This window comes from Borostomias antarcticus, assembly GCF_949987555.1.
Source record: "Borostomias antarcticus genome assembly, chromosome: 17".
NCBI classification, from domain to species: domain Eukaryota; kingdom Metazoa; phylum Chordata; class Actinopteri; order Stomiiformes; family Stomiidae; genus Borostomias; species Borostomias antarcticus.
This window is the reverse complement of record NC_140250.1, coordinates 15,869,514-15,897,278: the sequence shown is the minus strand read 5'-3', so window position 1 is coordinate 15,897,278 and position 27,765 is coordinate 15,869,514. Positions and strand designations below refer to the sequence as shown.

The window sequence follows — 27,765 nt, the reverse complement described above, 5'->3', positions numbered from 1 at the left end:
AACGTGACAACATTTTAGTGCTGGATGGAACAGCATGAAGTCGCCAAAGGAGTGACAAACAGTCTTCTCCACATTGAGTGCGTTATTACTGTGGCCATCTTGCAGGAGGCATTCAGCATTTTTTTATGACTGACACTTGTTTGAGTGAGACACTGTCTGATTTATGGCCTAACACAGTAGATGGAGCCTGTATTGCTTCTCAAGGTTTCGGTTATGAACGTACAGTATAAGGACCCCCAATCACCTTAGTCTATGTGTCACTAGCCGTCAAAGGAATGGGGACATTGGATGTGTGATGTAAAAAGGGTGGCTACTCAGGTCCCCTAAGATATGCTGTGTCAAATCGATCTGCCTTGTGTGACATATTGGTATTTAACCTACCCACAATACTGTCCTGGATGCTGATTGGCTATTACTTTGGACACAGATGTGCTCTCGGACTATGGGGCTCCATCTCAGGACCTCGGTCTTACTTTGTCAGAAGGGAAGGCTAATGTGACATGACCTCTGAGGAAAGTATAAAGAGATGGGTGTTTACGCCCAAGCTATACTCACTGTAGTGGATAATTTAACCTAATGAGACTTTTTGTATCTGTCCGTGTCCGTGAGAGAGAGAGACATATTTCCCCTTACCTAAAATCTACCAGAGCTTTCAGGTTTACAGATCTCAATTCTACAGTTAAAATTCTGAGCTAGGGGGATAGAGACACCTAATGGTTAGATTTGGAACACCATGCATTTCAGGCACAGACTGTAATGTGAATATGTGGTTACAATTATTTTCAGTTATTGTGCATTTAGGGTAAACTATTCATATTAAGTTGTGTCACTCTCTATTTAGTATGTGAAATGCTGATGTGATGTGTTCAAAAGTGGTTGATGTGAAGCCTAAATTGAAACTACCTTCATCGATAATAGAAAGGTTTTAATGACTTTCTTCTTTCACTTATTAAGCAATACTTAAGCAATAACACACAAGAAGTCGTGCTATACCATGAATATTGTAACGGTTGTACTGCATACGACCGCAGCACAGCCGTGCCAATAACCACGATAACGCAATCCCTCTCATGTGTTATTGCCTAAATGTATTACCTCAATACGTTCCAATTTCCCAGCCCACCTACAGTTCCTGCTTTGTCAACAAAATCCATCTATTCAGTCTCAGTCAATGCATATGCTATGTCACAGGCTTTGTCCGGCCTTGCACAAACAATACCATTTGAAAATTGCCCATTCAGGTGTCAGTCCCCTAAAATTGATTTTCTGTTGGTTGAATAACACTCTTTGAATGACGATCGCCACAAGCATCTTCCCGGAGCTGTCATTGTTCTCGGGGGGGAGCCCATTGCCTGTAGGAGCGAGCCTCTCTTCCATTTAAATGAGACTACCATTTCTGAGCTCTCTCTCCATTTGCCCTACCACAGCGTAGGGGGAAGCCAAATGCTGAGAACATGTGTTCTATCAATTGATAGGGTCTACAGGGACCGAACTGCTAAGCAAACAGCGCTGAGACCCTAACCAGCCATTCAGGTAAAGCCTAATGGAGACCAACACCCAAATCTCAGGGCCTCTATTGGGAGTATGCACATTGCCTTACAACAACTAAATTGCTTCGACTATTTCCCATGTTATTATGTAATTATTTCAACCAATTACTGTCTATGCCTAATCTCCAATATGTGTGATTATCCTCATTAATTTCCAATAATAGGTTTCCTTATTCAAATAATATTTTTCTACTGGAGAAATGTGTCATCTTTAAATCAAGTCAGGAACACTATTAAGGTCATTTTAACCATTGCTAATACATTTTGTCTTGGTGTTTGTGGCTCTGCTTAAAATGGATGGCCTCTTGCCTACACAGATACACAGAAAAGTACATACATAACAATAATAAAGGCAGTTAGCCCTAGACATACAGTAACAATCCCCAAACCAACAAAACCATGTGCCAGAGTTGGACTAGCCTGTAGGTGTATCTTATGATAAGGAAAGCTATACAAGCAACACCAAATAGCTGTTAGGGCTGGGTGGTGGATGTGGGATCCAAATGCATGATGAAGGCAGGTGTGCAGGTTCAAAAAAGGTGAAAACACAAGAACACAGGAGCAACGCACTAACAATGGACTGGCACAGAACAAAGGAAACATGAGGGCTTCAATACACAGGGAGAACAATCAAGAAATTAAGTGCAGGTGAGCAACAAGACAATGAACACAAGACGGTACACAACAACAGACAGAAACAAACATGGTGACATAGTGCATGGCAAAAGGACATGGTGACCAGTGTGCACTAAAGTCTCTGGAGGTAGTGACAGGGGAGAAAATTAGGGTGCTCAGTGTCCAGGGGCAGCGGTCCAGGCCGGAAACAGGAGGTGAGCAGGGCGAACCGGGGTTCCAGGGCAGGGGCGAAGGTCTGGACCAGGAGCAGGGGTTGAGTGGGGCGGACCCGGCCAGAACCATAACAGTACAGTAGCAGTGAAAGCTTCCTTTACTCAGATAATGTTGGGATAATAGCCACTGAAGACTAGCAACATGGTCCATACTGATAGAGACACTTGCTCTTGCTTATACCTAACATCCTTTAAAAGCACACAGTATGAGTTCTCATGTGTAAGTGGTAGGGGTGGTCCAATGAATCAATTATTATTACATGGCTATCTGGATTACTCGATTGTGATTGGACATCTGCACGTTCTACCAGTGAATTATTTCCCAATAATTCACCGGCAACAATTGCTTAAGCAATACTCACTACTGCTAAGGGCAACACATTATATGTCGATGGGCGACAGTTGAAAGTCGCCTAAAAATGTGAACATTCTAAACAATAACAGTTTAGCTGTTGTAGCCACATGGTGCGTTCAAGGCATGGATGTATTATATAAACTGGATACAGCCACTCCATTCACTGGCCGCTATCAACAATGAAGCCCTATTGAACCGCGCCATCTTGGCAAAATTTGTAGTCATTTGACTATTTCCGGTGACTTTTGACTTGCGCAGTTGTGCTTTTCTGGCCTTCCGGTGACTTTTCACTTGCGCAGTTGAGCTTCTCTGGCCGACGCGCGTCCACGAAAAAGTTCACATTTATCTGAAATGTAGACACGCGTTCCCGGCTCTCTCTGCTCTCCCCGCTTTGATTTAGCAATGAAAACCGGCTTGCATATTAACCTGTTTTTGTCAAATATATCAATTGGAGAAATTATTTTTTGATCCTGGCATCTTAGTTTTAACAGGTTAAATATAATTGAACATGTTTTGTTTGCTAGTAGATGGTATTCATTCCGTTCGCGATAACGTTATTGCAGCCAGGCTAAATTCCTCCAGGGAGTCAGTGACAGGCGAGTTGAAGAGCTTCACTCCCCGCCAGCAGGAGCATTGGCCGCGGCTACCGCATCTTGGATAACCCGCTGAGTTCCTGGCTGCTATTTCACATTCGCCCTTGATCAATCCCAATACCGATCCATGGTAACAATGAATCAATCGTTCAGATCAGATCGGAAGTGCTGCATGCATGTTACAACATCATTGTTAGCTTTATTAACATAACCATAGCCTACATTTATCTCTCTAACGTTAGGCTATCCATCTTACACCAGTCGGCCATTCGATAAATGGAAGCGGTGAACGCCAACGTTGACTGAAAACACCCAAACTCAGTGTATCGTTTCATCTTCATGCTACACATCAACTCCTTTACATTGTATGTGAATACATTTGGTTATTTGGCAATTTGGTTTGGAAATGCTCCCTATTTCTGAGGTCCCAAGGTTGGTGAGTATGGCAAGCTATAAGCTATTAATACAAGCATACCGCTCAAAAAGGGCTTAATACATACAACAAACTGATCAGGCTAATCATTTTTTAATGAAAATGACCACAAGACAACCTCCTGTGCATAGTTGAAATGGTAGTGGGATACGGTGATAAACTGGAGTGATCATTTGACAGCAATTATTAGCCTTTTCCAGGAATGGACAGAAATGGGATATTTTTAGAATAACAGGAATTTATTCACATACAATGTAAAGGAGTTGATGTGTAGCATGAAGATGAAACGATACACTGAGTTTGGGTGTTTTCAGTCAACGTTGGCGTTGACCGCTTCCAGCTATCGAATGGCCGACTGGTGTAAGATGGATAGCCTAACGTTAGAGAGATAAATGTAGGCTATGGTTATGTTAATAAAGCTAACAATGATGTTGTAACATGCATGCAGCACTGCCGATCTGATCTGAACGATTGATTCATTATTACCATGGATCGGTATTGGGATTGATCAAGGGCGAGTGTGAAATAGCAGCCAGGAACTCAGCGGGTTTTCCGAGATGCGGTAGCCGCGGCCAGAGCTCCTGCTGGCGGGGAGTGAAGCTCTTCAACTCGCCTGTCACTGGCTCCCTGGAGGAATTTAGCCTGGCTGCAATAACGTTATCGCGAACGGAATGAATACCATCTACTAGCAAACAAAACATGTTCAATTATATTTAACCTGTTTAAACTAAGATGCCAGGATCAAAAAATAATTTCTCCAATTGATATATTTGACAAAAACAGGTTAATATGCAAGCCGGTTTTCATTGCTAAATCAAAGCGGGGAGAGCCGGGAACGTGCGTGGACGCGCGTCGGCCAGAGAAGCTCAACTGCGCAAGTCAAAAGTCACCGGAAATAGCCAAGTGACTACAAATCTAGCCAAGATGGCGCGGTTCAATAGGCCTTCACTTTAGATTTCGAATCCTGGGGGCTTGGTTCAAGGCAACTTGGGACTATTACATGTTAAAACGTCAACAGACACTTTTTTTTTTACCGTCAACGTTATATGCCGTCATCTTGTGATGTCAGCTCGGAGCTCAAAATGATACCTGAGTTCCCCACTTGTTATCCCACGTTGGACGAGCATTGAAATTGTTTTTCACAAGTTTGAGGTCGGGAATTCCCGAATTGTCTTGAACGCACCATCAATCTCTGAAAACGCCTGTTTCCCAAACACACGGAACAATTCGCTGGCGAAATAAAAAGTGTAGGCCTAGTCTCATTAGTAGCCTAGCTATTACACAAAGGGTAGTTCCGACCTCACAATTTGATTGGTTAAGAGCCGTTGTAAGGATAACGTATAGCCTAGGGTTGCAAATTTCAAGAAATGTCATAATCAAGCTATTACACAAAGGGTAGTTCCGACCTCACAATTTGATTGGTTAAGAGCCGTTGTAAGGATAACGTATGGCCTAGTGTTGCAAATTTCAAGAAATGTCCCTAGTATGGCCAGCCGGTGATTATCGAAAAATAAGAGCCTGACAGTGTGTTCGGAACCCCGAGGCGAAGCCGTAACGCACTGAAGGTAGACTACACTTCGTTCATGGCTAGCTAGGTTGGTCAGGAGTATTAGGCTCATAGGGCTCATTGATTGTCGCTTTGAAACTCCATAGCAACGTGATAATTTTATGAACTACCTTTCTTGGTGTAGTTCAGTAAAATTGATATTAAGACACTCAGTCAGTCTTTATCCCAGAAATGTTTCCCAAGTAACCGTTGTATAAAAGCAATAACTCACTCGAGGGTTGTGGTATATGGCCAATATACCACAGGTTGTGCTGGTCGACGGCAGACCGGGATTCAAGACCCAGGGGGGAAGACTTTATGGGACTATACCCCAAACCTTCACATGCTCATCCTTTCACTCCAACCTTTTTATCCCTTACCTTAATTCCACAAGTAGAATACTGGTCAGAGCATTGGACTCCCACACGGGACATTCTCAGAGATTACTATCTACTTACTTCACCACCTAAAGGGAAGTGCATACAGCGGGTAACTTTTGTCCAGAAACACACACACCTGTGACCGCATAACAGTAATTTTTAGTATTAATGCGCCATCAATCCTGTTAACATTTCAAAATATCAATGCACCTTGTGTAGTAAATGTGGCAGCATTACTAACCTATAGGAAGCAGCAGCCCAACAAACTCATCTGATAGTGATACATTGCAAAGGTTTTGTGTTGGCATTTCAAAGGTATTATTATTATTTTAATTTTTTTAAACGTCGCACCGAGTGCACTCTGGTGCTGCACTTGTTGGTGGCTCTGCTTGAATGAAACACAATTTTTAATTATTTGGGGGGCATATCTCTCGCTAGCTACAAGAAGCAACTAGCTTATAGTGTTGTGTTAGTTTGTGAAAAGCATGTTCACACATAAAATTAATTTGTTTGTTCCTCTAAACTATGCTAACTAGCTATCGTAATTCATGACTGGATGGCCATAGCCAGAGTGCTATATTGTGACAAGCAGTCGAAATTACGTACTGTAGTGCTATTGTAGCACTACCGACCCCTATAGGTAAGTGAGACAGTGCCCTGGGTTCTGTGAATACTTCTACAACCTAATATTCACTATAGCTACTTTACTTTTGTCTAATGATTTCTTATGTAAACCAGCTAGCACAACAATCACCCTTTAAATTGATCTAATCTTATGGTATTTACTTTTGCAGGTTCATAGTCATCTTCAGAATACCAGGTACACACCTAGCAGGTAAGGGTCTACCCTTTATGCTCACACCGGTAGGTATGCTATATATTTTTTTTTTTATCTAGGCAACTATATCCAAAATAAACTTATCAAAAGCACCTTCTGCCGTTATCTCAATACAGGACTATTTAAATCCAGTTTAAGGTCCATAAACCAAATATTGTGGGCCCACACTGAAAACTCACTACTTTAACCCAGCCAGCAAAAGAAAAACCCCTCAGTCACTCTTACGTTTCAGGCCTGTTGTTCTGGTGCGCGGGAAAGTTGCTCGGGTGAGTAATGGCACAGAATGGCCCCTTCACTCAGTCACTACTGAGCCACAATGGAGACCGCCCCTTGGTCAATGGTGGTGAAGAGTCGTTTCGCAGGCACAAACAGTTCAGCAACAGAAATAGACCTCGCTGACAGCTGTGAGTCCTTCATGACATCTCAGAGTTGAACCCTACGTTCCTCTTCGGTTGCAGGCGACGACAACTGTAGTTGCTTACTTTCCTGCTTCATTTGCAGGCTACCTCACTAGCTCTAATAGCCATAGCTTGGCTAGCAATGACCTATAAGTTCACCAGCAACGTTCCCTCTCGAGGCAGCATCAAACTCACAAGTCCCAGTCTTCAACCGATCGGCAGGCTATAATGTTCCCTCGTTGGATACATTAACAGTACAATTACTTGAATGCACAAACCGCCGAAATAACAGTTTCTTCTTTCTCTCGGATTTTTAGCGGTCTCTTACGGTGGCCGACGCGTGCAAATCACAACGGCAAATCCGGAACACAACTGCAAGTTAAAAAAACTTTTAGAATGTAATCTATTTTGTAGAGAATGATCTCTGTTATATATTGAAATTATATATACTACAAAACAACTACTCGTCCTCTCTCTGTATATGAATGTTATCCTATCACCACCACAGATATACTCAAAACATATCTTCATTATTTTCGCTATTATTGCCATCTAGTTGTCACATAGACTAGCCAAGAGCCTGGCTATGCGTCGTGTTTTGTGCAAACTACTTGAGGCCACTAGCCTCCTAAAGCAGGTCACTAGCTATAGATAAAAACGTCCAATATTTGATATGACATCAATGAGCTAGCCAGCTAGCTCATCAGCAATCAATAACCTTTATTTATCCAGGCAAGTAGTTAAGAACTTCTTATTTATAACAACAGCCTGGCAGGAGGCAAGATAACGGACTGGCAGGAGGCAAGATAGGCTCCTGCATGTGGGAGAAAAATAGTTCCATTCCCAGTCATTAAACGTATCATTACAAATTAATTTGAGTATTCGCTTCCCGCACATGTCCCACTGTTATTGACACTATACTGTAGCTGCCCAATCAGATTCAAAAAGTAGTAAATCCCTTTCCGGTTGACACATTTCTAATGTGATTTCTGGTTATTGTCGTTGTGTTTTTGGGAGTTGCAATCGTGGTTTCCAATTTGCGATTGTGTTTTCTCTCTTGCTGTTGTGTATTCTGTATTGCATTTGTGTTTCCGACTTGCAGTTGTGTTTTCTGACTTGCTGTTGTGTTTTTTAACTTTGTTGTTGTGTTTGAACTTTGCGGTTGTGTTTTTTTAACTTGCCGTTGTGTTTCGGATTTGCCGTTGTGATTTGCACGCGTTGGCCACCGTAGTCTCTTCTTCGACTATTCCCAACTGCTTGTCATCTGCGCGCACACAGGCTGTTTTTTTCCCCCTCGACCAATCACAATCCAGGGGTGCATTTAAATTCAGTGAACATAGCGAACATTAGCGAACTATTTTCCGATAGCTTTTTGTTCGCCGCAAACGTTTGCTAACAGAAGCGAACAGTCTGGGCTGCGTTCAAATTCAGCTAACAGAGGCGAACGTTCGTCGCAAACATGTTTTCTCCAAACGGTCACATTTGAACGGCTTTTAATGAACGTTCCAAATAGTTCGCATAAACTCAACAATGTTCCAAAATACCGTTAGGCTACACATAAAATGGCTTGAAGAAGACAGTAGGCTACTTGCCACGGCATCTTTTGTCATTGTTGAATTTTTTGATGATGAGATGTTCGATGTTGATCAACTGGGGGTCATCCATCTATATTCCCCGGGTCCTATGTTCCCCGGGTCCTATGTTCCCCCAAAAAAAGGGTTCTATGTTCCCCGGGTCCTATGTTCCCCCCAAAAAAGGGTTCTATGTTCCCCGGGTCCTATGTTTCCCCAAAAAAAGGGTTCTATGTTCCCCTGGTCCTATGTTCCCCGCAAAACGCGAAAGATAAATGTGATTATGCCATCGCATGATTTAATGCCAAAAGGGAAAAATAATATGTGCACATTTTTTCACATCAAGTTTCAAAAATGTTGCATAAACTTGAAATGGATCAGACGTAGCCTAGCCTATGTGATGCGCAACACGTATCGCCTCAGTAGGCTACTCTACTGGAGGCCGAGTGTGTGTTTCTTGTTTTCTTACACACTAAAAATGCAATGATTATGCAATGGAATATGCGGGGTTGAATGTTTTAGTTCTCTTTTTTATTATTTTTTATTTTCTGAAGTGAGCCTATCACCAAATAAGATAACTGTTGTCTATATGTTTTCATAGGCCTATGTGTGTGATGGCCTATTTATTAAACTCCAGTTATTTCAAGCGCATAGTGGGTGAGTGACTATCATTTATACTGCGAGTGGATCCTCTCTCCAATGAGATTTTTCCCCCAACGGATTTGCGCCTCTCATGAGCCATATCCCAACTCACAGCAGGATGGGTTTGGACTGGGACACTGTTAACTTCACGAAGGCATCAAGCAGCTTCTCCATTCATTGACATAAAACCAATAGTAGGCTAGCCTTACAATCTAGAATAGCCTACATTATAGTCAGAGCTGCTTTGGGTAGCCTACTGAAGCGATATGCGTTGCGCATCACAGGCTAGGCTACGTCCCATGTCAAGTTAACATGCAACATTTGATGTGAAATAATGCGGGCATGAAATCATGCAAGCCTCGCATATTTTGCACGGAATTCTGCGATTATTGTGCTGAAAATGCAACCTTTCAAAAATAGGTGCATAATCTGCCCCTTTTGGCTTTACATGCGATGGCATAATCACGTTTTTCTTTAGCGTTTCGGGGGTAACATAGGACCCGGGGATCATAGGACCCTTTTTCGGGGGGAATATAGAACCCTTTTTCAGGGGGAACATAGGACCCGGGGAGCATAGGACCCGGGGAACATAGGACCCGGGGATAGAACCCTTTTTTACAGTGTTGCTTCCCATCTAGTGAACTGGCCACTGGTAGAGTCGAGGGTTTTGTGACCGAAATCAAAACAATCCCTATCTGAGAGCACATCTCCAGTAAGCCTGGGTCCAATCTGATCCTCGTTCCGTAACTGGTGAACTACCTCTCCAGACTGTTAGCTTCTGTTAGCAAACGTTTGCGGCGAACACAAAGCTAACGGAAAATAGTTCGCAAACGTTAACTATGTTCGCTGAATTTGAACGCACCCCTGGAGAGGTAGTTCGCCAGTAATGGAACGAGGATCACAATGGACCCAGGCTTACTGGAGATGTGCTCCCAGATGGGGATTGTTGCGTTTATGCTAACTATTTGGAACGTTCATTAAAAGCCGTTCAAATGTGACCGTTTGGAGAAAACATGTTTGCGACGAACGTCGCCTCTGTTAGCTGAATTTGAACGCAGCCCAGATAAGTCACTTCAAATATTAATCTTTCCTTTTTTTTTAGTACATTCCTCAATATTGTTTCTTCTTAACATGTTTAACATTCAAAATAGTACAGAAATAAAACAAGTGTATAGAAAATATCATGTAATATAACCTCTTAATATCTTTAAACCAATTTACTATAAATTTCCCACCGGGTTACACTACCAAACAAGCAAACAAGCATGTGAATAACATAACCAGGGGTGCGTTCAAATTCAGCAAACATAGCGAACGTTAGCAAACTATTTTCCATTAGCTTTGTGTTCGCCGCAAACGTTTGCTAACAGAAGCTAACAGTCTGGAGAGGTAGTTCGCCAGTAACGGAACGAGGATCACAATGGACCCAGGCTTGTAGCCTAACGGTATTTTGGAACATTGTTGCGTTGATGCGAACTATTTGGAACCTTCAAAGCCGTTCAAATGTGAACGTTTGGAGAAAACATGTTTGCGACGAACTCTCCTCTGTTAGCTGAATTTGAACGCAGCCCAGTTTGTTGACGCATCATGCCTAACAACGCCTGCCCCTGTTCTAAAATCAGTTAAAGTCGCAATGAAATTAAAAAAGCATTCTGTCCCATTTTGGTTCACATAATTGGTCATAGTGTTCACCTATTCAACGATGTATGCCAAAAAAATTACAAAATTCTACTTTTGTTGTAATCTTATATCAAAGTATATAATTTCTTACTTCCCGGAAAACGGTAGGTCACGTGCAATGACGACAACAGGTACCTTAGATTTTAGACCAATAATCTCACAACATCCACCCGTCAATCAACGCTATCCTTCTATTGAATCTGTCTAAAGTTCTTAAATCCCGTCCACTTGTCAATGTTCCAATCAAATTCCTCTAAACATATGTCCCACCCTCATAGCTTGTTTGCGTCGGAAATACGTCAAACTATGGAAGTGATGCCGCGTTCCAGATAGGATTTTGAGCCCGTAAGTTACGACTTCAAGTCACGACTCACGACTTCATAGTGTTCCAGGCAAACTGTCTGAATGCGTGGCATTCTGGATAAATGTAAACAAGCCGATATGGTAAAAGCTTGAGATTTGGCACATTGTCAGAGCTGGCAAGCTAAACATTGTATGCCTAATTTCTCTATGCTAAGAAATCGTACGTTACATTTTATTTATTGACATCATCGACTTTTCGCCGTTTGCATGGTCACGTTCAGGTTTACCTTAATGTTAGCTAGCTAGCACTAGCTATCTCTTGTCAACATATTTGGGCATCATTACATACACATAGCAGGTTGTAGTGCATAATCGTTTGTATTATTTTGATTACAACGTATACATTTACTTTACGTTGCCCTAAAGTTATCTTTGTCGCCATACCAATGGGGGCTGCCATCTTGCTTAGAGGGCTGTGTGACGTCACAGAGCAGAACTGGGAGTACATCGATCTGGTACGAGTTCACGGGTGGGAAGTAAAGGGTTTGACTGCCATTCCAGAGCATTTTCACGTGTAGGTCGGAAAAACACGAGTTACGGGTTGCCTGGAACGCGCCATTAGATGATCTCAAATGTCCGTTTCAGTGCGACTTTAACCCATGGCCTCTGTGACTTTGCTCATTTCATGGCAGTCAGTCTTTTTTTTTTAAATGTATTTAAAAATATATATTAAATTTGATTGGAACGAATCACACATCAACAGTTCTGTAGTGCTATATTGATTGGAATGAGGGCTAAATTATAAAATCAATGGAATTGTGGTCTTTACTTTCTTCAGTCAAATAAACACTTAAAATGGTGGAATCATATCTTTATGAATGTCGGGAAAAAACAATTAATCATTCATACCACCTACTGATTAATCAACCATGAAAAATGTGAGTTGTGCACAGTAAGTGGTCAGGTTCCATTTCATCCCTGGCCTCAAGCTTAAAGCTGTACAGGCCTACATGCTGGCTCAAGCAAGGCTCTGGAACCTCTTGAAGCACACCATAAGGATGGAGAGTATCCTCCAACTTCCAATAGTATGTGAGGCTGCCATCTACACCTCCTGTGTGTAATGTCTCTTCTTGATGGGAACATGCTAATGAGACACTTCTCTGACAAGCTCTGATAGGTAAGAACTTCACTACTGCAGCTAAAAAATAAAAAAAAAAGTGCTGACGTATGGGTAAAGATGCAAGGTGTTCTCTGGAACGTGGACATGAAATCCTAATTTTTGACAGTACATGAATGGCCGTGCATTGATTACCAACCAATACAATATTCTTCCACTGAACAAGTACATTTTACAGGGATGGGTGCTTGTTCCTGTCCCTATACAAATATCACAAGAATGAAGGTGACAGTAGAACCATGTACTTAGAAACAAATTTGAGCCTTTATTGGAATGTTGCAAGGCATTAAATACACAAATCCCCTCCTTTTAATAATTTGGTATTTAATAATAATAAAAAAAGAAAAGAATAAAAGTTATAGGCTAACAATACTGGTCCGACAGTCTTTTCCCCAATTTTATCATTGATATTTCATGACTAGTTGTTTTTTCTTTTCTTTTACTGTTACAGATGGGTATCTGGGATGGGTCAAAAGTGAAAACAAACATAGATTCATGTATTGGGAATTTAAGAGGAGATAGGCAGCAAGGACAAATACGGGGAAGAAACTTTTTTTAACTTAAAAAAATACTGCATATCAAAGCTTCATTATGGGTTAAAACAGTCACTTGCTGATACTGGTATGCATTAAATGTTCCCCTGATTTCCCAAGTTTTACATATAAAAAACCTTTGTATGAAATATAAACAAGCTCTTGCCGTGATACACAGAGAGAAGTGCATTTGAAGCAAAAAAAAAAAAGGAGACAATAATATGTTCTAAACTTATGGTCACAAGATCTCAAGAGTCACAGGAGTCTTCAGATATTGCCCAGACTCAGGTTCAATAAACATAAATAATGTTTTATGACTTCTGGTTTATTATTATCATCATCAAATGTTATTGTCATAATCATCACCACAACCACCATCATCATCACCACCACCACCACCATCATCATCATCATCACCATCTTCGTTAAGTGTGCATGTTGCTTGACAGATCCAGAAATGCTCTTAAATTGTTTTGGTTTAAAAACCATTTTTTCCCCTCATTTTTGAAAGACAAAAAAGAAACATTCACAATAAACCTTCTCCAACCGGACTGTTTGGTCTGGTCCCCCTTCTTTTCCACTTTAATAATTCTGTATCGCCCTCTTGTTCTGTACATCCAGAGTGAGCGAGTAATCAAAAAGCACAAACGCACTACGGTCCCTGACTTCCCTCACCCCTCACCCCTCACCCCCAACCCCCCCCCCCCCCCCCCCCCCCACCCCCACATACCCTCTCAGACGTGCCCTGCTCCCTCCCCAACCTTCCCTCTAAGAATAATACACCAGAGGTCCACAGTTAAGACATCACTCCAAACACAGGGTTATGGCGACAGATGCTGGGCCCGATCTCCTCATAGTCCTTTTTGGTGTGGCATACCTGGTAGAACTCAGGCTGGAGAAAAGAGATGGCGTATTATTAACAATAGACATACTCTTTAAATACAGAGACATAAGAGACTACTTTATTTAAAGGAATAATCCACTCTAACTTTGAATATGTTGCACGTGCGTTGCTTACCACTGTCCTTAAATTACTTCTGATGAAAAAAGTTATATCTAATTGAACTTCTGATACTGCTGACATGATGAAATCTCTCTTTCATGAAATGTGGCTGCTACTATAAGTCCTAAAATGTGTTTGTTTGTTTTTTTCTCTTGGACTTTGAAAGAAAATACAAGGCTATGAATATGCATGTTCCCTTTCTTTCAGGATCAGCTCAGATTTGCAAGGATAATGCTTTCCTCATCCAAACTTGCCTGCAACTGTTCAGAGTCCACAACACTTAGGGCCACAACCACAATGGAAGTGCAAGATTGTTTACAAAGTGATGGGATGTGACTAACAGGTGTTTGTGAATCTAGTCTTGACATTTGGACCTGCCTGCCTGTAGCGCGTCAGCATGGGACACCATGAAGAAGATAACATCCACACAGTTTTCCATACTCCTGCAGTGATTTAACGGTGCAACGTTTCAACCTAAGAGGCCTTTGTCAGGTACAAGACCTCTTAGGTCGAAATGGTGTACCATTAAATCAATGTGGTAGCATGGAAAACTGTGTGCGTATGTTCTCTTTTTCTTAATAATCATTTTTCTATCCTGCACCTGTTGGGATGGGAAACCATGCAATGCGTAAATGAAAAAGGAAAGGACAGGAACCATGACTGTCGCTATACACGCGCTCACAGTCATTTCCCAGGCTGGCATGACGAAAATTCCAGAATTCAATATGTCGCATGTTGCTGTGTGCTTTGGGCTTAAGTGTTCTTGATCTGTTTGAAAAGTGTATGTAGGAAGATGACATACTGTCAAAATTAGCCAATTTCAATGATGGACCACTTAGAAATATAGTTTACTCACTTATTGAACCTCGGAAATGTGTTGCTGAAGCGGATTTTTGCATTTAACTAGCTTAAATCTAGAACAGCTCCAGATGGGCTATTTCTGGAACACCATTTCATTACCCATGACATTCAATAACCTTAGAATCTATGCATGTATGAAATGCTGTTTCTCAACATAATTATGGTTAAACACTCATCACATTCACATCATAGTCACTTCACTGGTTCCCTATGACACATCGCAAATTATGACTAATTTCAAAATGTCACAACAATCATAAGTACTCTAGTTCAGTGGTTCTCAGGCTCAGAACACCCCTATACACATTTTTTCATCCACGGCACCCCTAAATTACATTTCGTTTTCCCCTCTAAATAACATTTTTAGTTTTCACTCTCAGCACCTAATGGTCATGGTAATATGATGTTTCCACAATGGTGTGTGGCTTTGAGGTGATGATCTGAATGGTGAATTTTAACTGATTCAGTCGATTTATCTGCTCCTGGCATTGAGTAATGCTTTCTATATCTTACACAGAGTTTGCTGAATGGGTCACAGACTTCATCACTGATATTTAAAGATTAGATTAGATTAGATTAGATACAATTAGATTAGATAAGATAGATATTTCAGAATAGATTAACATGACTAAATTCTGAGATACACACTGTTGTGGTGATGTTTTATGGGTTCCTTCTTTTGAGATGAAAAAGGTCATTTTTGACAGTACATTAATACCGTATTAATGATACTTACAGTTGAGGCTAACATGGATCCACCAAACCACACTGCATATCGCTGCATATGATGGGTGATGACTTGCACATCGATTGGTTTGGGCTGGAAAGAAAAATCAATCAAGTATTACTGGTGCTGAAATAGATGCAAGTTACAGTTAGGTCCATAAATATTTACCACAATGGATTTGAAATGATTGAATTCAAATTCAATATTGAAGTGCAGACTTTCAGCTTTAATTTGAAGGTAAAGACATCCAAATCAGGTGAATGGTGTATGAATTATAACACATCATATACAGGGATGTTGTACCTCCTTTTTAAAGGACCAAAGGTAATTGGACAAACTAACAATCGTGAATCAATTTTTAATATTTGGCTGCAAATCCTTTGCAGTCAATGAGAGCCTGAGGTCTGGAGCCCATAGACATCACCAGACGCTGGGTTACATCCCTGGTGATGCTCTACCAGGCCTCTACTGCACCTGTCTTCAGTCCCTGCTTGTTCTTTAGGGGGTTTCACTTCAGTTTTGTCTTCAGCAAGTGAATTGCATGTTCAATTGGATTCAGGTCAGGTGACTGACTTGGCCATTGCAGAACATTCCATTTCTTTGCCTTGAAAAACTCTTTGGTTGCTTTCGCTGTATGCTTGGGGTCATTGTCCATCTGCACTGTGAAGCACCGCCCAATGAGTTCTGAAGCATTTGGCTGAATATGAGCAGATAATATTGCCCGAAACACTTCAGAATTGAAGGGAACCAGTTCCATTGGCGGTACTGTATCTCTCGGATTGGTTTGTTTAGATTTTTCAGCCTAATGATGGCTTGCTTCTCTGATAGTGACAGCTCTTTGGATTTCATATTGAGAGTTGACAGCAACATATTCGAAATGCAAGTACCACACTTGAAATGAACTCTAGACCTTTTATCAGCTCCTTGTAAATGAAATAAGGGAATAACACACACTTGGCAATGGAACAGCTGAGCAGCCAATTGTCCAAATACTTTTGGTCCTTTAAAAGGCGGGGGGGGGGGCACGTATACAATTGTGTGTAATTCCAACACCGTTCAAATTAAAGATGAAAGTCTGGACTTAAAGGACATCTTAATTGTTTCATTTCAAATCCATTGTGGCGGTGTACAGAGACAAAACTATGAAAATTGTATCAATGCCCAAATATTTATGGACCTAATTGCATATCACTTCCTATAGCAAGACTTCCATCTAATGGACGGTTTGAATCCTCTAGAAATATTCATGTTATATATGGGAGCTTTAGATGAGAGGAAGGGAGGATGTGTTTGAGAGAGCTCAGTGGACGCCCGGTGTGCTCCCTCACCTTCAGCTTGCCCCCGCTCAGCTCCTCGCTCATCTTCAGCCTGGCGTCCACCGTCCTCTTCAGGTCCCTCTGCATGCGCCGCCCGAAGTCCCTGAACATGGTGGAGCCGCCCGAGAGAACGATGTTCTGCAGGGGAGAGGAGGGAGGGAGGAGGGAGGGAGAGAGGGGGAGAGAGAGAGGGGTAGAGAGAGAGAGACAGAGGGAGGGAGAGAGAGAGACAGAGAGAGGGGGAGAGAGAGAGAGGGAGAGAGACAGAGAGAGGGGGAGAGAGAGGGAGAGAGAGAAAGAAAGGAGAGTCACTTCAACCAGTTCCAGCAGAGACGCACTCATAAATACCAACACCCCCACCCGCTTTTAAAAGCTAGAACTGTACATGAGGGCTATAGGCTACTGTACTTCTTCAACGCTTCTTTTAATTACGCAAACACATTTATCTGTTGAAAATAAGGCAGATGAACTCCTTCTGTGATATAGACCCGGATTCTTTTGTTGGGTATGCATGAACGTGGAACTCTATTTGCGGCCCTTTTTAGGCACGGGGTTACCTTGTAGAGAGGACGCCTAACATCGATGGGGCAGTTCTGAATGACCTCGTCTACGACCTCGGAGATGGGTTGGGTGAAGTCTGGGTTGGCAAACTGGGGGGTGTTGACGAGGGGAGATTAACACATCAAGAAGGGACATTAGAGAGAGGATTATATAGTAGATGCCTGAACACGTATTGTACATACACTAATTCACAAACACAAGTGCACACACACACACACACACACTTCAGTGGAATGCTCTACTTAAGCTGATTTGCACTACCGTGTGTAATTAAAGCCACAACCGCTGTCTGGGGACTCTAGCTTTGTCCCGATCTTGCTGCTATTAGCTCATGACACAGCCAACTAATCATGCTAATGCAAGCTAACAGCGCTGCTCAGCGCGTCCATGGTGTAACACTGACTCACCTCGGGGTGGAAGAAGATCTCCGGGCCGAGGAAGCGCTCGTAGCCCACGTCGATGGTGAACTCCTTCTTGCTGATGGCGTTGATGCCGGTGTACTGCTTGATCCATTTGGAGCCGTCCGTGTCGTACTTGCTGAACTCTTTCACCAGGTCTGGACACACGTAGCTGTACCGCTCCTGAGGGGGGAGCAGAGACACGGAGGGATGAGGCGCAAATGGCTGGTGGCCGAGCACACACGCACACACACACACATACAAGCACACACGCGCACGCACACACAGACACACAGACACACACACACAGACACACACACGCACGCACACACAGACACACGCACAAGCGCGCACGCACACACAAACACAGACAAACACACGCTTACACACGCACACACACCCACACACACCCACAGACACACACAGACACACACAGACACACACAGACACAGGCCTTGGGAGAGTGTTCAAGTTTTGCAAAAGCCGAAGACTGGAAGTCATAGCAAAAAAAATGTATTTGGTTTTTGGGTGATTGATGAGGCTAGTCTAGTAGGTGTGAGAAGACGCAAGTTTAATTTTCAGAAGCTTGATGCATGTACTGTAAGGCCACTGAACTGTCAATGTGTGTATGGTAAGACTCTGCTGCCACCTAGTGGCTAGTTCATTGAGAGAATATTACAGTACTCATTTCCTCCCCATACACCTAGTTTGCATACTTCCTTTGAAAAATATCAGATATCTCATGAGACTGGCTTCAAATCATATGAGTTATTTTACACAGCTACAAATTTGTGTGCGTGTGTGAGTATATATATATATATATATATACACACACACACACACACACATACAGAATTACTCAAGGGAGGGCGATTCATTTTAGTAGTGTGCAAACAAGCCTCATTTCAATAGACCTCTCAAGTCTGATGTCACACTGTGGTGCAAACTGTGCAGAAACGTGAAGCTTTTTTCTCTATGGGAAAAATGAATCAGATTTTACATGATCAAGATCTGTGGTTAAGACAGGATTTATCCAGATGTACATTGATCAAGTGTGACTGGTGGTTAATTAGCCGTTAGTACATTTATTATAAAAAATAAATTATAACATCAAAAAATATAAATGTGTCAAAATCTTTTTTTTTCCTATACAAAAACACATTGGGCATAACCCATAGATAAAGCCTTTCATTAAATAAAATAAAAACTTTTTCACCATAGGCTTTCTGTTTTTAAAGCTGCAAAAGTTGCATTACGCTAATATTCAGCTACAAAATGACTAACACTTTTTATAACGAGGTCTATTGCTCCAGCCCCATCACATCTAGAAGGTACTGTATACACAGATGGTTGATGGGAAATGGAGTTTGGCGACCCACCTTGACTGCCTTGGCCGTCTCCAGGGACTGCTCCGGGGGGATGCCCACCTCCCGCTCCCTCAGAAGCTGCTGGGTGAAGTAGGTGATGTCCCGTCCAGCGATGGGGATGTGCTTTATACAGCTGCCGATCACGTAGCCCTCCGCCTAGCAACAAAGACACAGGTGGATCAGAGCTCAGAAGGGAAGTGATGTCATAGCACATTAAAGGAAATGGGGGAGCAAAAAGGCATGTTTCACATGCTGTTTGTGAGCAGGAGGGTCAATTTTGGCAACCTTGTACTTATTTAACAGTATTTTGTGTTTTCTCACAGGTTTACACTAATAATATGCTACATTGATGTTTCATGTTATGTTTGGCTCTCATTCACTGTGCTCAGCAGTGGCTTGGACATGTCTTGCCGTGCAGTTTTAAAACCAGAATGCTGACCAAGTCATCTCTGACCACAAAATGTGTTTTGCCAAAGCATTTCCTTGCCAATCTATTCCTTCCAACAACAAGAACGTTCAGGGTGGCCAATGTTCATGGTCGCTTTTCCTTCATGCACTGCACTGATACACTGCTGAAACAGACCTTCGGCGAGCTACGTTTGGGTGTGCGGGCATCCGCATGTCCAAGGAGTCTCCGTGTCGGTGTCACTCACCACAGGGATGACATGGGTGACACCGTCCCCGCTGTCGATGACCGTGCCGGTCAGTGTCCTCTCCCCCACCTGTCTGGAGGTCCAGGAGGCAGCCAGAGCCAGCACAGCCTGGGGAGGAGCACACACGTCAGAATAACGTCAGAATAACATCACAATAACACTAAAACTACCATCAAATAGAACCAGCACAGCCTGGGGGAGGAACACACGTCAGAATAATGTCAGAATAACACAAAAACTACCATCAAATAAAGTCTTCAGTGTGACGTTGCATTTATGTTGAGCAGCAACGCTCTGGAAAAGCATGTCACCTGGTACAAACTAGGACAACATTGGACAGGGTGCAAGGACGAGACGGGACAGTGCAAAGGGATCCAGTAAGTATGCAGAGTGTCATGTGTAGGTGAGTGTGTGTGTGTGTGTGTGTACCTGCACGGCGATGTACAGTCCAGGAACATTGAAGGACTCGAACATGATCTCGGCCGTGTACTCTCGGTTCTCCGGCGTGTTCAGAGGAGGCTCTGTCTGCAAGGAGAGAACGCAGGATGAGTTTCAACATGTGCAACACACACACACACACACACACACACACACGCCCCTTGTATTGAAATCGTAAATCAGATAATGTATCATGTTTCTGGACAGGGCTTGTGATGACTATGGTGTTCTGGTGCCTAAGCCTATGTTAACAATTATATCATTGCAGTTCTCCGATTGGCCGAAGGGCTCTTACCAAAAGGAAGTAGTGGTCCTCAGGCTCCGCCCGCAGGTACTTGAAGATGACCTGCTCCATGAACCTCTCCATTAGGTCCCAGTCCTCCACAATGCCATGACGGATGGGCCACTAGGGACGATAGATGAACAGATGAGTCACTGGGCCACAAGTGTAGATCACATTAGGATTCAACAAGGCAGGTCAAGGATAATAGGTACAGTGCATCCGGAAAGTACTCACACCCCTGCACTTTTTCCACATTTTGTTATGTTACAGCCTTATTTCAAAATGGACCCCAAATACAGGTGTGCCAAGCTTGTAGCGTCATACCCAAGACGACAAACGTTTTTCGTTATTTGTAAACATTTCTAAAACCTTTTTCACAGGATGCGCTAGCTGTAATAATACAGTGAACACAAAAACATTTACACACCCGACAACAGGCCCCAGCATCCCTATTAAGCAGTTCATCAGCTGCAAAAGCACTCATGTCATATACTGTACATGTTGACATGCCCTTGTGGTTATTCATATGTAGGCCAGACAAAAATAAATCTAAAAACACGGATATCAGAACACAAAACAGCAATCAGAACTGGCGAAACAGACTACGCGATGGCGAAACACTACTTAGAAGCGCAACACGGCTCCCCCTCGTCACTCTACGCTTTGTGGGAATAGAAAGAATCATTCCATCGTTCAGAGGAGGAAATATACTCCAGAGACACAGTGCAAAATGCCCTGGATCCACACTCTAAACACCACGGCACCAAGAGGCCGAAATGACCATTTCAGTCTAAAATGTTTCTTGTAACGATGAAGTGTTTTTTTGTATTGCTGTATTTTCTTTATCTTTTTTTTTTTCCAAGGCCAATCACTCCCTCTTATTGGCCATACATAGATACAGGCCTACTGTACTGTATGTAATTGTTGTCATGTTGTAATGTTAGCCTACATGTCATGTTGCATGCAAACAGATAGGTGGAGCAGTCTCCCCCTATTACCTCCTCCCGTATTGGCTCTCCCACTGACAGCTGTGTTAATGATAGGCAGGTATCTTGCTTCCTTTATCTCATTCTGACTCATGCTCTGATGAAGGCATTCATGTCGAAACGCGTTAGCGTTTTATTGTGTAGCCAGATTATGAAATAAAAGTGCATATAGATAGATAGATAGATAGATAGATAGATAGATAGATAGATAGATAGATAGATAGATAGATAGATAGATAGATAGATAGATAGATAGATAGATAGATAGATAGATAGATAGATAGATAGATAGATAGATAGATAGATAGATAGTGTTCCGTTGCCCCGAGTTATTTTTGTGGGATGTGCTACCCTCTCTTTTTTTTTTTAGATCTACCACTTTTGTCACTTTGTCATTATGGGGTAGTGTGTAGATTTTTGAGAAAAACAAAATCGTTTAGTCCATTTTGGAATAAGGCTGCAACATAACAAAATGTGGAAAAAGTTTAGGGGTATGCGTACTTTCCGGATGCATTATATACAATTACAATGGGTTAATTAGGTGTCAATTAAGGTTACTGAAATAGAACCGATGTGAATTATCTTGATGTAATAGTGAGTAAACCCTCTTCCCCTCGGATTATTATAAATAAACAGTTTAACAAATTATGTCATGTTATTCATAATTGGAAATACCATCACTATTCATTCCTGATACAATGATTCATTTTTTGCAGTTTTTATAGTTCTTATTTATTTAATTCACATGTATAATTTGTTTATTGCTACTGTTATTTTGTGTGCATTATGTATGCTACATTAGTTATGATTCTTGATTTTGTTTTGTATCTCTGTTGTTTTTCTGCTGCTGTAACACCCAAATTTCCCCCTCATGGGATTATTAAAGTCATATATTAAGTCTAGTGGACTAGCAGAGAGGGCCAAAATTACTCTGTGGTCATTACACCTGATAATCAAGACATTAGATCATCTCTGTGTAACGTTGCAGCTCAAAGTCTCAGACTTATTCCACTGATGTGGACGTGGGTTGGGTCTCTTTATTCAGATGGCAGACCCAGACCAATAAGAGCTTCTATCATTCTCATTGGTCGGCTGAAGTGAGCAGGTCATTCTTGTTGTTCAGTTGTTTAATAAATGATGACCTCCATCAGAAAGTCCTCTCCAGCACATCATGTACTGCTACTGTAGGTTCTGCTACTGTAGGTTCTGTTACTGTAGGTTCTGCTACTGTAGGTTCTGCTACGGTAGGTTCTGTTACTGTAGGTTATGCAACTGTAGGTTATGCAACTGTACGTTATGCAACTGTAGGTTCTGCTACTGTAGGTTCTGTTACTGTAGGTTCTGTTACTGTCGGTTCTGCTACTGTCGGTTCTGCTACTGTCGGTTCTGCTACTGTAGGTTCTGCTACTGTAGCAGACGTCTCTGACATGCACAGCATGCCAGCTGTCACAACACCGTTCTGTCATGGGCAATTCCTGAGAAAGGCATCTCAATTGAAATGGAAAAAAAGCTATTTTGAGGCTAATTTGGGGGTCTTTACTTTTTGTTGCGAGCCTAATGGACTGGTCTGTTTGTCTGAGGATCAGCTGGTCAGGTACCTTGGTGGCGTATGTGGGCTTGTCTATTGCTTCGTCACCAATGTAGAAGTCCAGGTCGTCCACCCCTTTCATCATCCTTCTCTGGGCCTGGTCCCCCACCTTGGCCGACTCTTTGATTGCAATACCTGGGAGGGGAGGGAGAGGGAGAGAGAGGGAGGGAGGGAGAGAGAGAGAGAGAGAGATTGAGAGAGAGGGAGAGAGAGGGGGAGAGAGGGGGAGAGAGAGAGGGGGAGAGAGAGAGGGGGAGAGAGAGAGAGAGAGAGGGAGAGAGAGAGAGAGAGAGAGGGGGAGAGAGAGAGCGAGACAGAGAGAGAGAGGGGGAGAGAGAGAGAGAGGGAGAGAGAGAGAGAGGGAGAGAGAGGGGGAGTAAATAGAAGAGTGGGGGAGAGTATAGGGGAGAGGAGACAGGATTAGAGAGGATTTGTTTTGTTCATTTGATCAAACATCATAAAGCTACTGTTTCTAAGCCATCAGTTAGCCTGCTTCCCTAACGCGAAGAGTATCTTATTCACATACTCACATGATGGAACAATGAACTGTGGCTCTGTGTTCCCTGCATATCCCAGCTTAGTGTATCTGCAGGAGAAACGCACGTCATCGTTAAACTCTCCATTTTCCCACACGGACGACTGAACAAGCCGTGACTTAATTTCAAAATCAAATTAACTGTAGATTGACTGCACGGGAATGTTTGTTTTGTGAAAAAAAGGATGTCTTTTCTAAACGTATCTTTTGATCAATACCATCACTGTCCTTGTGAATCTGAAAGGCTGGTGGTGTGCCAACCCTAGCAGCTCTATACAGATTGCCCCTGGGAGAGCAGTGAAAGGGCCATTCATGTCACATTAGGATTCTGAGGCACTATTCATATTTCCTCAAATGTCCCACATTTTATATAAACTTAGCACTCTGAATATAGTCTCTCTGCACCATCAATGTCAGTTGGCTTCCTATGACTCAATTCTGAGCTATCAAACCATAATGATTGTGATGCTATGAAAAAGCAGTGTTGATAAATTCATGTTAGAAAGCTGTAAGATTAGTGCCCATGACTATCTGGACCTGAAGGTTGGTTGGTGAACACATCTGTGGAATCTGCACTGGAGAAGCTTTGGCAAGCCAATTAGCATTCCATGGGCCCACCAGCCACTACCCACATACCAACAAGCCCACGTCGACATTGTGGCTTCAACAATTTCATTTTACCTACAAAGGAACTGACCCTTGTATCATAGCTTTAGCATCGGCATCAAAGGCTATATATTTTACAGTCCTTCTCAGCATGTCCGTTTGTGAAGTGGGGTTTTGGGAGGCACATGCTATCCAGATGTAGTCAGGCATAGGCTCAGTCAGTCCTGCCTTGCTTCCTGAGACTGGGCCCGTGGGACTGATAGGGGACACTGAGGACTGCCAAAATCTGTGGGCATAACAGACTACATCCTGGTCATAACACTGCCTTCTTTGAACTCAAGTTTATGTGAGAAGTAGAGGATGCACTGGTAGTCTTACAAGACATGACTAAAGAATATTGTTAGAGCCAAGTCTGTGAAGTACTACTAGAGGCTAGTTTGAACATAATTTCAGATAACCTTAGTTAGCCTATTACAATATTATTTAAATGAGACTGAATTTGAACGAGGCTTCGTAAAAAAATGTTTCTTTAACAATATTATAGCCTAGTAAGCTAATATCTACTAATAGTCTCACTTGGCCTACAGTACAAGGCTTTAGAGGAATAGGCCCTCTACGTGTGAAGTGAACCGCCCGTGTAGCGATAGACCAGTCAGAACACGAAAGACGCAAACACAGCCCTATGGCTTCATTCCACAGAACCGTCTTAGCTTGTCTGAGGCTTCCATCTGCCTCCACAAGCCTGTCACACACACCACTCCTACCAATGGACATCATCATCACACACGGTGAAGGGTGAGCCATCCAAAACAAATATGTAGCCTCAATCTACTTCAATAGCTACTGACAAACTGGCAAGGAAGCGTGTGTGCCACATGCCTAATCTATGTTTACATAAAGAGTAAACATAGCATGAAACAATCTATGAAATTATGGCCAGGAAGATACAATCTAAACCACCCTTATTCTGTGGCACCTGGTTGCGCCCAGCTGAATTCTCTACATAAGAACAATAGTTTTGTTTAAAAAGTGGGCTAGCACATTTTTCAGATCTGAAAAGATTTGACCCGTAGCCAATGGTACAAAACAATGTGATAGGGTCAAGAACGAAGACGAAACAAATTATTACTAGCATTAGTACTCGTATTAACTACATTACAGTACATTTCAGTCTTTTAGCTGACGCTTGTATCCAAAGCGACTAACAATAATTGCATTTAACGTAGGAAAAGCCAATGTGCTACTACTTGCCAGAACTCACAAGTGCATCTTCTTTCTAAAACAAGTGACTAAGAGCATAATCTAGTGCTGAAGGCAAGAACGCAAGAAAAGCAATCTAAAATACAATAGATGCTTAACAGGGAGGATCTTTGTAGTACTACAACTAGTACTAGTATAATTTAATTAGTATTAATTAATACTAATTAGCTCGACCATAGCTTGACTGTTCAGTTGTACCATTAGAATTTCAAAATAGAACTTCACTCACTGTGCTTGAGGTAAGAGTATGAATTCAACTGTCATGAATGTGACTTTAGTGCACCAGTGTGTTGTTCTCTGCTGCTGGACAGACTAGTAGGACAGCAGTCAGCCACTCAGCAGTTTCTAACATCTGCTCTACAGAAGAGAGATAAGTCTTAATTCTCCCGTCTCAGCTGTGGTTGTTTCTTCCTCTTCCTGGTGCACTAGCCCAGGCTAGCCAGTAACCCAGGGAGGGAGCAGGACGAGAGGAGGTATGCCAGAAGCCATTTAGAGTTCAAGTCTACACACGACCACATTCAGCACCAAATTCCCAAAGCATACGGAGCCAATGCCAGACATACCTATTGTTATTCCGAATATATACTATAGGCTACTGAATTGAAAGGAAGAGGACCTGAGATCTTTATCAGAGCCATGTGGTCTACCATGTCTACAGTCATTCTAGTCAAAGAAGAATAAGCTACAGCTACGCCTAAATCATGCTGTATCAAGTGAGCCTTTGGTGTGTGGACAGTGTGAACGTTTTCAGGTATTTGTCAACATGGGTAGGTGTAGTAGGCTATAAATAATAGACCTAAATAAAGAAAATGAGTTCTCTCCACTAGTGTAGATTCATAGTGTAGGGAAAATATTAACAACACACAAACTGCCCAACTGCTTGCACAATACTTAGTAGGTGATACAAAGACTTAACACATTTATGAAAATGACCGTAAAGCAGACGTTTAAACAATAAATGCAAAGTGTTTTTAGAGTGGTAATCATTCTGGCTCACCGTACAGATTATCATTCTGCGCGTAATGAGCGTTTGCTCTTATAGAAAATGCATATGCATTTATGATAAAAATCGGTTAAGTAGAAAACCATCTGTAGAATAAACTGAAGAAATTAGAGAACTTAATCAAAAAAACATGTTCGGATGCCGAAAAACGACCATATATGGACTAAAAAGCTTGAATGAGGAAGTGTCGACAATGTAGGAAGTCGCTATGCGCGTGCCCAAAGCCGGGATGACTTGAGAGCTAACCCTGCATTTTCCGAAGTCATAGCTACAATAACTGTGCAAATCATATAATCCACCAACAATCTGACAAACAAACACTGAATAATCAGATCAATACCAGGCGAATAAGTACACATAATAAAGCAATTAAAACCTCCCAACAGGAAGAAAACATTTTCTGATGATGAAAGCAAATAGTAGCCTAATAGTGAGGCAAGCTAATCTCGTCAAATGTGTAGTTTACACCTATTGTACTGATCGATGTGCACTGCAGACCGCATATCATGATATGAATTAATATTCTCGCAATGAATGGGCATGAAAGGTTACATTGATTCTATGATGGCAAGCAAGCTAGCTAGCAAGCAAACACACCCAGTTGCTGTCAGCGACTGCTCGGTGACACCCAAAATCTCCGTGCTCTGTGTGCAAGGGGCGGTATAGTTTGAATATCTTACCCTGTACCGCAGTCGACAACACACGCCGGTAACCGTCCTGCCATATCTTGCGCTTCTGATAGTCACAGATATTTGCTTTTTGATGGAGAACGGTCTGTGTCGGGTGTATGATCTTGCAAACCGTCCACAGGCGGAACCCTCAACCCGCACAGTACAGTTTCTACTTCCGCACTGACTCCGTTTCAGGGAGAGGCAAGATGGCTGACGCCGGGGAGCAATACAGGCCAACCTCCTTTACACAGACAGAGTGCTTCACAGCTGTCAATCATAGCATGACCCTTTTCTGATTGAGCTGAAGAAGCAGAAAGGTTTGTAGTTTGCCAACAAAATAACAGTATGAAAAACTATGCATAGCTATGAAAAACTATGCATAGCCTACATGGTATTGTATTACATCTCCCTTACCCTGTCATGTTCAAGTGTTGCTTTCATCACCTATAGCAGAGTTTAGCATATTTGATCAAATTCCAAACATAATGTTTTCCAAACATACTCCAACTACATACTCCAACTAGTAGCAACTAACTTATGGGGATCATGAGAAGCAACACATTTGTCTCGAGACAAATGAGAAAGGGGCTGGACGTAGGGCCTATAATATAGGTCTACTTGAGCACTAATTGCCAAATTCAATCAGAGGTTTATAATTCATC

General features: G+C 42.2%; 1 protein-coding gene across 1 annotated transcript; it reads right to left on the bottom strand.

Moving 5' to 3' along the window:
* Positions 1–13,629: 13,629 nt before the first annotated feature.
* On the bottom strand, positions 13,630–27,268 carry LOC311320068 (actin-related protein 3). The gene is made up of 12 exons (XM_084451724.1): positions 27,113–27,268; positions 23,559–23,614; positions 23,039–23,163; positions 20,467–20,577; positions 20,163–20,258; positions 19,734–19,841; positions 19,093–19,236; positions 17,723–17,896; positions 17,312–17,404; positions 16,767–16,892; positions 15,448–15,531; positions 13,630–13,739 (listed from the first exon to the last, which is right to left on the bottom strand). The coding sequence occupies exons 1-12, from the start codon at positions 27,154–27,156 to the stop codon at positions 13,644–13,646; spliced, it is 1,257 nt and encodes a 418-aa protein (XP_084307850.1). The 5' UTR covers positions 27,157–27,268; the 3' UTR covers positions 13,630–13,643.
* Between the last annotated feature and the right edge of the window lie 497 nt (positions 27,269–27,765).

Coding starts and splice junctions, on each gene's coding strand:
- LOC311320068 (XM_084451724.1), bottom strand. CDS start 27,156: ATGGCAGGACGGTTACCGGCGTGTGTTGTCGACTGCGGTACAGG. Junction 17,897..19,092: donor AGACGGCCAAGGCAGTCAAG/GTGGGTCGCCAA, acceptor CTCCCCCCTCAG/GAGCGGTACAGCTACGTGTG. Junction 15,532..16,766: donor TGAGCGGGGGCAAGCTGAAG/GTGAGGGAGCAC, acceptor TTTTCTTTCCAG/CCCAAACCAATCGATGTGCA.